At 40.3% G+C, this 12700-nt stretch overlaps 1 protein-coding gene across 4 annotated transcripts in view; it reads right to left on the bottom strand.

Moving 5' to 3' along the window:
• THSD7B (thrombospondin type 1 domain containing 7B) overlaps positions 1-12700 on the bottom strand; it is a 367181-nt gene that overhangs the window by 26458 nt on the left and 328023 nt on the right. For all 4 annotated transcript variants that reach the window (XM_053405725.1, XM_053405703.1, XM_053405718.1 and 1 more), the window contains 2 exons: positions 9160-9293; positions 8479-8632 (listed from right to left, as the gene is read on the bottom strand). In XM_053405725.1, the coding sequence (XP_053261700.1) occupies positions 8479-8632; positions 9160-9293 (288 nt within the window). The remainder of the gene's footprint in view (positions 1-8478; positions 8633-9159; positions 9294-12700) is intronic.

Genomic DNA, 12700 nt, shown 5'->3' with positions numbered 1-12700 from the left:
GGTTACTTAAGTGATTAAGAATGGCAGAATTATGCCATAAAATAGTGGCAAATTCTAGACCGTTTGACATCAGTAGCAGCACTGTTATTGATTCCAAGTGAAGTGAAATGAGACAAGCAATGAAGAGTAGAGCAGGGGAGAGATGCTTCTAAATACTGAAATAAAATCCACATAAAAAGTTTAGTTAGATAGCCTTCATTATATTTAACTGATGGTAATGAGCTTGTGCCTACTCACTGGGTGGGGAGAAAAGAAATCAAAGGACTTTTTTTTTAAGTGCCATGAGCTGGGCAAGTACTGTAACAAGAACAACACAAATCCTCTCTCCCCCACCCCCCAAATATTGAGGATTCTTTCAGCAACGTCCTTCCATAAATCACATTGAGGGTTCTATTTTTCCTATTTAAAAGCTCATTAACTACAGAGGCAGAAGTGTTATTTTTATTTTTTTAAAGAGCACATGCTTTTATTGCCTTGTAGCTGTCATCGAAGGCAGAACTTGAGAAGAAGAGACAGGCAGAGTCAGAGGATGAGAACAGACTCATTTTTCCTCCTGAATATTCAGCTGAAGGCTTGAGCCATTACAGCTCAGAAGTTAAATTCTGCTGTGGCTTTAGCCCAATATACTTCTGGCACGGCTCCAGCTGACTGCAGTGCATATATTTCTGCACCCTACCCTATAAGAAAAGCGAGACAGACAACAGAGGCTGGTTCCAAGTGTTGGATAGCTCTTGGAGAGCTGCCAGGGGAGATACAGCCCCCTGTTCTCCCAGTTAAGCAAATGCCATCAGGCGCTTACAGTTATCTATCACCTTGTGGTATAATTTCACACAGAAAGTAACCTTATTGAAACCCCTGCTGCTACCTGGGGTATGGTCACCCAGATACATCTAAGGTAAGCCATTACTCTTAATTACCTGAAAACTAATCCCATTGCAAAGTGTTTACGAATCGTTTATTACCTTTCATGCAATTAATCTGATTGTTTGTCCTTGCAGGCAAGAACTGTAGCATAAATGATTTGCCAATAAAAATCAAAGAGAAGTATCTCGCTAGGTGCTCCCAATTAAAGCTCTACTGCATTTGCTTTGCTTTGTTAAAATCAATCATCGTGCTGCAGGAAGGAGAGAGGGCCCAGCTGCTGAATGACCACTTCTGACTTCTTTAGCATGAAAACATGCACTGACAACCGTTCCATGGAGAAATACAAAATTCAAGGAAAAAGAGCAAATCAGAAAAAATGGAAACAACAAAATCTCAACATTTAAAACTGAAAAATAGAAAGACTAAAAGCCCAATACATCCATGTTCCTGACAGAAGGCAAAGGGCACTCCCCACAAAAGTGTGTTTGAGTGTGCATGAGAGAGAAAACATATGTAGGGAACAGCTGCTCCTTCTGAAGACCCCAAGGTGGGGCAGGACAGGTGAAAAACACCTTGACAGTGAGGCATAGTCGCTAATGGTTTGCAAGGTGAGTGCCGCCTTTGAACAAAGTTGCTTTCCTGCTCTTTAGGTGTGTCTGGTGGTAGCTCATTACCATCAGACACTGGAAGTGGGGAGAAATTAAAACACAGTAACAATGCAACACTTTTTGAATACCATCACTAAAATAAACAACACTGGCATTCTTACTAGGCCTGTTACTGGGGTTGCAGGAATTATTATGGAACCTCAAAAAAATTCGCCTGCACACCTGCATTTCTCTACATGCTAGGGAGCCAAACATCTTGAAGTAACCTTCAAAGAAGTGAGAGAGCTTGTGGGAAATCTCCAAGTGCTACTTCAAATGTGGATTTTGATATACATTTGGATCGCATGCTTAAGCATACAGTGACTAGTTTTAATATCCCAGTTTGTTTTGGGGTGCAAGTAACTGAGCAGAAAGATTGGGGGGAAGCCCTATTCATTCAAACATGGAACATGCCAAGTTTGTTTAACTGTAGGGTGGTAGTGGTCACAGGGCTATGTGAGTGAGTCTCATCACCAATGTGCCTAACAGGTGTGCTCCCACCACCTGTGCATTCGGCACATGTCTAAAGGGACTTTCTGTGCATGCCAATGCATTGTTTGTTGTTACCTTACATTCATATCCCACTTTTATTCTATCATAGAACCCAAGGCACTGTACGTGTGACTCACAGGTGCTCACTCATCCAGACACTGACCAGATCCAGACCTGTTTACTCATGAGTTTTGAGACCACACACTGGAGCCACATGCATTGCAGCTCCTCTGCCGAAGAGGACTTCCCTGGCCCTATCAAAGCCACCATATTGAGTAGCTCCACATTGGTACATGCAATGATCACCTTTTCATGCATTAACATGATGTGTTGCCAGCCGCCCCAATTAATTAGTCATGTTTTACCACACACACACACTGCAAGATTTAACACAGAAATATGTTTGGGGACTAAATAGAGAAAACACCAGAAGTACATTTGTGAGGAAAAAGATCTACCTAAAAATGCTCTTTAGGTACTGATGTGTTGTGTACAGTACTATCTAAATACCTTCTCTGTGAGCAATCTGTAATTCTTCTCTGTCTAGTTTTTCACAAAGCCCTCTCAACTGCTGGCTGCAAAGGTTGTAGAATGCTCACTGTCCCTGCAATTTATTGGAATGCTTGCATATGGAACCAGGAACATGATGTTTAACAAGCTATTCATAATGAAATGTGCAAGTCAAGGCTTGTGCTGCAGAAAATGCTTTTGCAGAGAAGGGATTTGACCACTTCTAACTGCTTAATGAACCATACAAAACAATCTGCATGCAGATGTGAACACCCAGTGTAACAATTTCATAAGCTATTTACAACATGAGCTCTGGTTTTTAACAAACAAATAAATAAATAAATAAAAATAGATCCACAGTCAAATCTATAATGGCATTTTGAACTTTCCTGGGTCCCAGCAAAAAGCAAATCTTACCCAAAGGACAGGTATATATGTGTGAGACAGAAAATCTATTCATATTCAAGCTTTTCAGTGTTACTATATAACATTTATTAATATTGTGTTTGGCCAAGAGTGGACTAATATTAATACTTTTGCAATCTTCATGACAAAAATTGTGCTTTATTACATGTCAATTGCAGTTACAGTCACTTACACAGACGAAGCTTCCACTGAAATGAATGAAACATACTTCTATTCAATTGCCCAAATCCACAGAGCTCTGCCTGGGTGGAGATCACCCAATATTTTTCTGTTGTAAGAAAGGCTCCACCATTAGGAATGGGACCAATGTGAAGCACAGTGGTGCCCCGCAAGACGAATGCCTCGCAAGACGAAAAACCCGCTAGACGAAAGGGTTTTCCGTTTTTCGATGCGCTTCGCAAGATGAATTTCCCTATGGGCTTGCTTCGCAAGTCAAAAACGTCTTGCGAGTCTTGCGATTTTTTTCGCTCCCCCCCCTTTTTCTAAGCCGCTAAGCTGCTAATAGCCTTTTAGCCGCTAAGCCGCTAAGCCTTTAATAGCCGCTAAACCGCTAAACTGCTAATAGCGCTAATCCGCTAAGCCGCTAATAGGGTTGCTTCGCAAGACGAAAAAACCGCTAGACGAAGAGACTTGCGGAACGGATTATTTTTGTCTTGCGAGGCACCACTGCACTTTGGGTATACTGAAATTGCATGGAGCTTTGGATAGTGTCTGTTTTGCTTGCTTATTGTTGTTCTTTCAATTTGTATATTTGCCCATCAGAAATTATTCCCTGGGGAGCTTACAAAAATGTAGTAACAAAAATGCAATATATCATGATTAAAATAAAATAGAAAAACACGTAGAATTCAATACCAAACTCTCCCAATTGTTCTTTCTGCACAGACATTGCAACTTGCTAGATCAAACAACCCTATCCCTGCTTCCTCCACACACTGTTCTGGGGGTTCTCCTGACCCTCCCCTGGGACCAATTTCAGGGGCTGTTTGGAATAAGTCGGGGAAAGCCCCACTATTAACATTTAGGTAGGTATACATATGACAGGAGGTGATCTTTCATGTAATCTGGTCCCAGGACAATCACATTTTATAGGATTGTGCACATGCATATGCAGCTTGTGTTGAAGAAGTACCTAGATGTGTGGTAAATGTCTTACAAAATACTTCTAATAGTGAACGTGTATATGTATGTGTACACACACACACACACACAGCCCTCTGAGGCAGTGAAAGAACTCTAGAAATACATTACAGCAATCTTTCCTTTTGGATCAATGCTAGGTTTTATCCTCAGTGCAAGAACCCCAAAGCTATTGGTTAGCATGTTGCTGCATTTTCTTCAGGGAAAGAGAAAAGGCTGGAATAATAGATCTTTGGGGATTATAGGAACCATAGAGACCGTGGTGCAGCCTTTCCCAAGCTGGCTGGGGTTGATGGGAGCTGTAGTCCCAAATCTCTGCAGGCCACCAACCTAGGGAAGGCTGCCATAAGCTGTGACTGCCATAACTGAGCATGAGAGAGGCATAGAGGTTTCCTGGGAAATGTTTCCAAGAACAGGATCATATTGCAGCATAAGTGTCGCATCAGTTCCTGCAGCAAACCTAGAATCACAGAATTTTAAAGTTGGATGTACCTCGAGGGTTATCTAGTGCAACCCTTTGCAGTGCAGGAATATTTTGCCCAAGGTGGGGTTTGAACCCATGACCTTGAGATTAAGAGTCTTATGCCCTCCTGAGTACAGTGGTACCTCAGGTTAAGTACTTAATTCGTTCCGGAGGTTTGTACTTAACCTGAAACTGTTCTTAACCTGAAGCACCACTTTAGTTAATGGGGCCTCATGCTGCTGCTGCGCCGCCGGAGCACGATTTCTGTTCTCATCCTGAAGCAAAGTTCTTAACCTGAAGCACTATTTCTGGGTTAGCGGAGTATGTAACTCGAGGTACCACTGTATACTATTTTTGCTGTTTGTTTGTCAGTTCCAGTGCCACAGCCATTCAAGTGGCTCTGTAAAAGTGATATTTAAGAAAACGAATTAAGCTACTAATCTCGTTTCAGTTTGGAAAAATTCAGATTTATGACCCAAAATACCCAGGGGATGCAGTAAAAAAAACAAAAACAAACCACTGACATGTGAACCTGTGTCTTTCTTCTGTTTTCAGAGTCATACATCAAATAATTCAGGAACTTATATCTGATTTATGAAAATCTAAACCTACTTGATATGCATATAAGTCCACGAAGCTGCGGCTGATCCACAAGGAACAGTAGCATTTCTTCTTTCATTCTGTTCCTTGTGCTATAAATTTACATAATTAAATGAACTGTTATCAAACCCTACTGAATTAACTACTGTAAATGTTAACAGTTGCTGAGAACAAGGAGGCCACTCAGATCTGCTATTGGGGTTATCAATTGTTGCAAGCAAGAAAGCTGACAGCTGATGCAATATATCTGAGATAATTATTTCAGGGACTTGTAGTGCAACTTGCATATTAAGCTCAGTTTAAGAATGCTTTGACGAATTCAACTGAAGTCAATTAATTACATTTCCAAGTCAGATGAAGACGGAGTCAGGACACGACAGGTACTGCTATGTTACTTCAATGGTGAATATTTAAGGGGAGATGATAGCCTTTCAGTTGTTTGTGAAGAAGAAGCAATCAAGTGATGATGTGTGAACACACCGTTGTCACTGGAATTAATATGAAGCCTCTGAAGAAAAAGGTGCTTCGCTTTAATTTGCCAATGTTTATTGAAACAGACAAGATGTGCATCCAGTCTGGATAGAAGAATTCCCCAGCTGGTCCTTTGGTAGGAAGAAGGAAATGGAATATTTGACTAGATTATAAATAATACAAGAAACAACTATACTAATGTGGCATAGGTAGGGCCAAGATGGATGATATGTTAAATGTGTGTATGAATTTGATGCATCTGATTTTTATTATTTAAATAGCAAGAGTGTAAGGCCCTGATAGGGCTGTAATTGGTCACATGAGGAAAGGGCAGTTATCCCTTTCTCCACATGACCCAATCTTTAACCATCAGAGTCCCAGACCTTCCGCACCACCCTAAATACTAAAATTCTGTAACTGAGCAGTTGTAGAGAAGAAAAGCTGCAACCTGATTAGCAGATTGTACATGTAGCACCACATAGCAAATCTCATATACTGTCAGCTTTAACAAACTCAGCCAATTTATTGCTGGCGCATTCAAAACATTTTTGTTTAAAACAGTTTTTCCCCAGACCAACACATGGCTATTTTTGCCTTTGCTGAAGTATGTTTATATCAACAATGTGGTTTTTTTCCTCATTAGACTTGCACAATGTCATATCCATGATATTGGTACTACACAGAGATTTACAATGATTGGTTTCCCTCACCCTCCCAGTCATTGAAAAAAAGACCATTCTGGGGTGGAGGAAGCCAAAAAAATAAAATAAAATAATGCCCAATACAGTGAGAAAGAGAGCTTGCCAAGTACATACTTATTATAGTTCACAGGCCCACGAGGGGGCAGAATTCCACTCAAGTTGAAATGATTGCCTTGGGTGGTCCTGGCTAGAGATAATAAAAAGGCCAGGGTCTGGTCAAAATATAGGGAGTTACTGACAGAGGCTGCTGCTCAGCTGGTAGCTGGACTCATACAGTGGAAATAGAAGGACTTAAAGAAGTGGCTCAGAGAGGCTTATTGAAGCCTGAGAGGAGATGAGAGCACACATCACTGGCTAGAGCTGAAGGAGGTTTGTTCAACTCCAAGGGCAGCCTTCAGAAGAGTTCTGCAGCTAAGTGCCAGTGGGATTGCTGAAAACCTGGGGCAGAGGGAAGACTGCAGCAGATGTCCTAAGAGAGGCCTGAGAGACTACAGAGGGAAGAAGTTGTGGACCTGACTGAAGACTGCAAGTATAGTCTGCAGTGACTGGTTGCTGAGTGTTAACTGAGGTGGATTGATACAGGGAAATTGGATAGAGGAAGGAATGGAAACTCACATAACTATAGTCTTAAGGACCCCTTGGTTGTATTTACTATAGTGACAGTAACCATACAGTGTAAGCATTCTTATTTAAAGCAACTATAACAAAAAGGAGTTAGCAATCTAATTCTGAAGCACCTGTGCATAAAAACAGTATATATTTATATTCATAACTGTTATAAATAAACTAAATCTACTTTGTATTTCATATTCAGATCTTTGCACTGTTTTGTCCTATGCTTATCCATAAGTACCTACTGGTGGTTAAACTGAAATAGAAAACAGACGGTATTAGTACTTGGTGGCAGCTGTAACAAAGGAATAAGAAAAAATTAAGAAATAGGTTATAGATAAGGAGGGGAAACTAATTTGCAAGATACCTCTCCATAATAATTAATAAAGGAGTAGCTACTGAACCTACCAAATGCTAGCTAATTCCTAAATGTTCTTTATGACAATCCTCATCAAATTGTCAATATGTGTGTCTTCACACTTTAATCTTTTGGCCAATGAGTATGCCACAGGAGAGTAGCTGCATCACTAATTAGTACTTCTACCAATTTACCCTTTAGAGATGCCTGGATTCTCAGCTCATTCATTAGCTTGGGCTCTGAGGAAATATGATTATTATATTCATCAAACAAGACTGGTGGAATAGCTGAAAACTCATTTCCAAACAAAGGTTGCATTTATGATAATGTTTTTACATGGGTGGCAGTGCCCATGCGTAAACCAAATCACTGTTGTAGATATCTGCCTTCACATAGTTTCCAGCTGACTACATTGTATTTAACAGCAGCATACAAAACTCTTCCAGGTGGGAGATTTCAAAATACTTTAGTGGGCCAAGTTTAATGGCAAGAACATAACAAATTCTTGGTTTGGCTTTGGCTATCCAACCACTGGGTATATTAATTGTACTGTACGCGGGTGGCGCTGTGGGTTAAACCACAGAGCCTAGGGCTTGCTGATCAGAAGGTTGGCGGTTTGCATCCCTGAGATGGGGCGAGCTCCCATTGCTCAGTCCCAGCTCATGCCAACCTAGCAGTTCAAAAGCATGTCAAAGTGCAAGTAGATAAATAGGTACCGCTGTGGCGGGAAGGTAAACGGTGTCCCCGAGTAGACCTAACGGTCAGGGGTCCCTTTACCTTTACCCTCAAATGGTAACATGGAGAGAGTTTGTGCTCGTGTTCAATTTGCAGCACATGCTGTCTCCGCTGCAACAACCTCTTAGTATTTCTTTGCACCAAGCTTTGTATCCACCTAGCTATCTTGTCACACACATTAAGTGACAATCTTTTTTGGGGTTTTTTAAGCAAAACAAAAATCTCCAAAGCAGCATCTTTGCTTCTAGGCTTTAATCAGTATCCTATAATGACATTTTTATCAGAGAAAATAAGTAATCAGTGTTTTTCTCCTAGAATATCTCCTTGTATCTTTTCACTTGGTATTATTTCAGCAGGTTTCCTGTCTGAACAGCAAAAGGTAAGTTCCTAATACTTTATACTGACAAACATGTAATTTAGAAAATAGCCAAGAGTTTGAAATACAGAGAAGTAATTTACCTTTGGGCACTGGCTCCAGCGACCCCACTCAGACACAACACACTCACTGGGACAGTAGAGGGTACACTTTTGTCTTTCAAGGGGGATTTCGGACTGATTACAGAGCATGTTGGCTACAGACTCGCCACTGCCGTCTTCGGTGGTATTTATACATCTACAGAGGGAAAAATGTGAAGTGAGCATCCCGTCAAGAACAAAGAGATTAAATCAGTCTTTTTTAAAAAACAACAACAAAAATTTTTTTGTAGTGCTGTAAGTGGTCTGTGCACGCATTTATATTCATTACACAGAATTTCTGACTGCTTTATCATTTTATTACCTCTCAGAATATTTGTTTTTTTGCCATATGCCTCTTGTACGGAAGCAGAAAAGGTGAAAGGCAATATTAAGCACACTGTGTAGAAATGCTACAATTAATTGAATAAAGTTCTGCTACTGAAAGTAGAGATGTGTTCACACCATTTGGGACAGGGTTCTCGCCCTACAGACCAGCATTATTTCATGCATCTCTTCTACAATATGGACCAGAAAGGCTATTCCAGAACTCTAGAAATGGCTGTAGAAAGATGGAAGGCACGTTTCGCATCACATAGAAAAGCATTACAAAGGCTGGTTGTGGGTCTATAGTGTTCAGTTTCTTAATGTTTCTGTTCAAAACCTACTGTTTTTATATCTACTCACCTTATTTTTCTAGTTTGTATGCCTTCACCACAGTGCAGGGAGTTTAGCTCGCTGTTGATTTCGCAAGGAGACCATGGTTCTGCTATCCAGGAATACTGATTGCATTCACTGTAACATGGGACTGCCTCATACACCTTCCAGGGAAAACATGCAAAATTATACATAATCAATCATCCAAGTGAACAGCTCTGCAGAAATACTTTGGTAAAACAACATTTTTTTCCAAAAAAGCAAAAATCAAAGCACACACACATATCACTAAGGAACATGCTGGATTTCATCCACTGTTCTGAGAGTATTGTAGTGTTTAAATTCATTGATTCATTATGGACTTGCTAAAAGATGTGCAGAAAATGTAATATGTATGCAGCTACACAAGAATTCCATTACAATGTCATTTCCTCCAATAGCTCACATAACATCTATCAAATCCTCCCTCCTAAAATTATACAACACATTGTGTTTTTTTCTAAAACCATGCATATTTTTCTAAAACTTATTTATGGCAAAAAAAAATCTTCTATTTTGTGTGCTCCTAAGACTAAAGCAAAGGACATAACCTTTATGGGGAAAATGTATTTAACAGACATATAAAAAGCCATTGTTGATGATGATAGTTCCTTACATTTAATAAGTCTCAAGGGCACACAATTGTGCTTTCACTTCAACTATATTTTCCAATATATGAAATAAAGAATGCAGCAGAAACCGTCAGTTCACAGCCCATTTGTCTCAAAAACATATTTAAAATTGCATCATTCTGCTTGAAAATCATGAATGTGTAAAGTTGTATTCTCTAGGAAGGATTTAAAAAATTCAGTGTATTTATTTAACTTATATTGAATATCAGAATGTGGATAATAAATTAAGGCTGCCTGCTTGCTTAAAGCTGAGCTCCAGAGACCATCCTCTGTCGCTCAATGTAAAACATGTACTGTGCGAAGAGAACGTAATTTTAAGACAACTATGTTATTGGACAAATAACTGGAAATGTTTAAAATTATGAGGTCTGCTGGGTTATTGCTTTACCAAATATTGAACAGCCTGAGTTTTCTCAGCTTGTAGCTTTTTTTTGATGTGGCATGCTTTGGTTTGGATTTCTTGTATTAGTCTCTATGGGCTTGCCAACACATGTGACACAAAGTGGGGTGGGCGAATGTTGAAGTAGCAGAACAGACAGCACTACGTACTTGAGGATACAGTTAGGGCAGGGTTAGCCAATGTGGTGCACTTCAGATGTTACAGCTCCCTTCAGCCCCAGCCACAACAGCTAGTGGTCAGGGATGGTGGGAGTCGCAACCCAGCAACTTCTAGAAGACACCACATTAGCTATCCGTGAGGTAGGGGGTTACATTTTTGGAATGCTCTTCCACATAAATATTCCCCACAGAAACAAAGTGAAACCAGTGCATCAGAAGAAAAGATTCCATCTTAGCCTGCATGTGACAGTACCAGTTTTCTATTTGCTGAGAGAGTTTTTCCCCCCTAGAGAAGCATTCAAAATGTGGTCCTTCATCTGCACTCTGAAATCATACCATCCATTCTACCAGCATAGGCCTCTACACTTCATTCTGTTGCATCTGTGGAGTTAGAAAAAAGTAAGAGGCTCCTAAAGAGGAAGGCCCGTTAGACTGAATAATTCTAACCCTAATTCTTTCCAGCTCCATCATTCTGTGAAAATCTCATTGCAAGGACTGGGGATTTTCACGTGCACACACACACAGAGCACAGATAACTAGTTTGTTGCTAAATCCATGAGAATTTACCAGCAGAACACCTCTGGCTAATATTTTGAGAGTATGTATGAGGGGAAAGGAGTTGGTATAATATTTACTCCTTCATCAATTTAACTGGAACTATGGCCATCTTGGTAGTGCTGAGGAAGTTAATATTCTTCTTCAGTCTCCTTACACCCCTTATGCCAATGTGGCAACCCCTTCCACATTGGCTAGACAGAAGTTTGAACATGCTAATCCCAGATCGCATGCAGACAGGGATATACTGAAACAGATGTCAGAGATCCTATTTAGCATTTCACAGATGAAAAATTAACACTTCACTTTGCATCACTTAGTGTGCTCTGCCACTTTCAGTATGACATACCATTGAAGGCTCTAACATACATTGCTTATATGCTGTATTTGTTTACTGTGCAATAGAAGAGTGATTCTTTCTTTGGATAAATATATAAAAGAAAAACATAGTTGTCCCTATACCTTAACCTAAGTCAGACCATTGGTTCATATAGCTCCCTGTTAAATATAAGGTAATCAAAAGCTACTAGTCAAGGCAGCTACATTCTACCTCCTCTGTTGGAGAAAGTACGCCTTGGGATACCAGTTGGTGGGAATCACAAATGAGGAGAGTAATATAATACTCAGGCCCTGCTTGTGGGCTTTCCTTAGGCACCCAGTTGACCATTGTGAGAAAAGGATGCTGGAATACTGTGGATGGGTCTTTGGCCTGATTCAGCAGAGCCTTTCTTATGTTTTTATACTGGCTGAAAGCAACTTTCTAGGCCTAGGGTTTCAGGCAGTGAACCTTTCCCAGCCCTACCTGGAGATTTTGGGTTTTGAAGCTGGGTCTTTCTGCATGGCTCTTCTGAGGTGAGATGTATATCTCAGCAACTGCTATAGACAAGAAGGGATATTGTGCACGGCATGGTCTTTAGTGTTCACACACATACATTTATCAATATGTTTTCCAGAAAAGGTGCATCCACCCACTTTTACAGAGAATTATCTGGGAGAGGGACCATTAAACTCTCTGGGCCGTGGGTTCAAGTCCCACGTTGGGTGAAAAATTCCTGTATTGCAGTAGGTTAGAGTACCAACTCTACAATTCTATGGACACTTGGAGGATATGACAGGATGGAAGACTGTTAGCCTTTGGCTGTCTGTCATAGGAGTGAGTGCCTCTGAGTCAATTCTTGTCTGTGTTTGAATGAATGAATCTTTATTTGCGTCAGCCATCAGCCATAGCAATAAAACAACAATACGATATACAAAGAATAGAAAATATTTGGAAGTTTTTATTCTTCCTTGAGGAGAGCAAGGGATGCAGAGATGCTTGTCCCTATGTGTGAGGGCAAAGTCACAGAATACATGGTATTGTTTTTCCACAAAAGATTTCTTTCAACACAAAAAACAAATGTTGTTTTTTGATTGAGTAGCAAAGTGGGAGGATGGTGTGTGTGTGTGTGTGTTTTCACCTGAATAATTTCTTGGTAGTTGTTTGCTCAGAAACCCTCCTTCCAAATCTATTTTTCTCTCCAAGATGAAAAAAGGGGGGGCATTTTTCAACTGCAACTGGCTTTTTATTACGAAAGGAAGCTCCTGGAGAAAACAATGCACCAAAGTATTTCATGTAATGGTGCTCTTCTATGCTAAGGGTATCTGTGTTGGGAGGGGGAGTGAATCACACATGCATTGGTTTCCACAGGTTAAAACATGCTCGCTGGAGTGCATTAAATGGGTCATCTAAAAGTGATCTTGCTTCTGAACTCAGTATTTTCCACAGTGCATACAGGGAAATAAGATTT

Source organism: Podarcis raffonei, chromosome 1, assembly GCF_027172205.1.
Source record: "Podarcis raffonei isolate rPodRaf1 chromosome 1, rPodRaf1.pri, whole genome shotgun sequence".
Lineage (NCBI taxonomy): Eukaryota > Metazoa > Chordata > Lepidosauria > Squamata > Lacertidae > Podarcis > Podarcis raffonei.
Note: the sequence above shows the minus strand (reverse complement) of the source record. Positions and strands in the feature narration are given on the sequence as shown.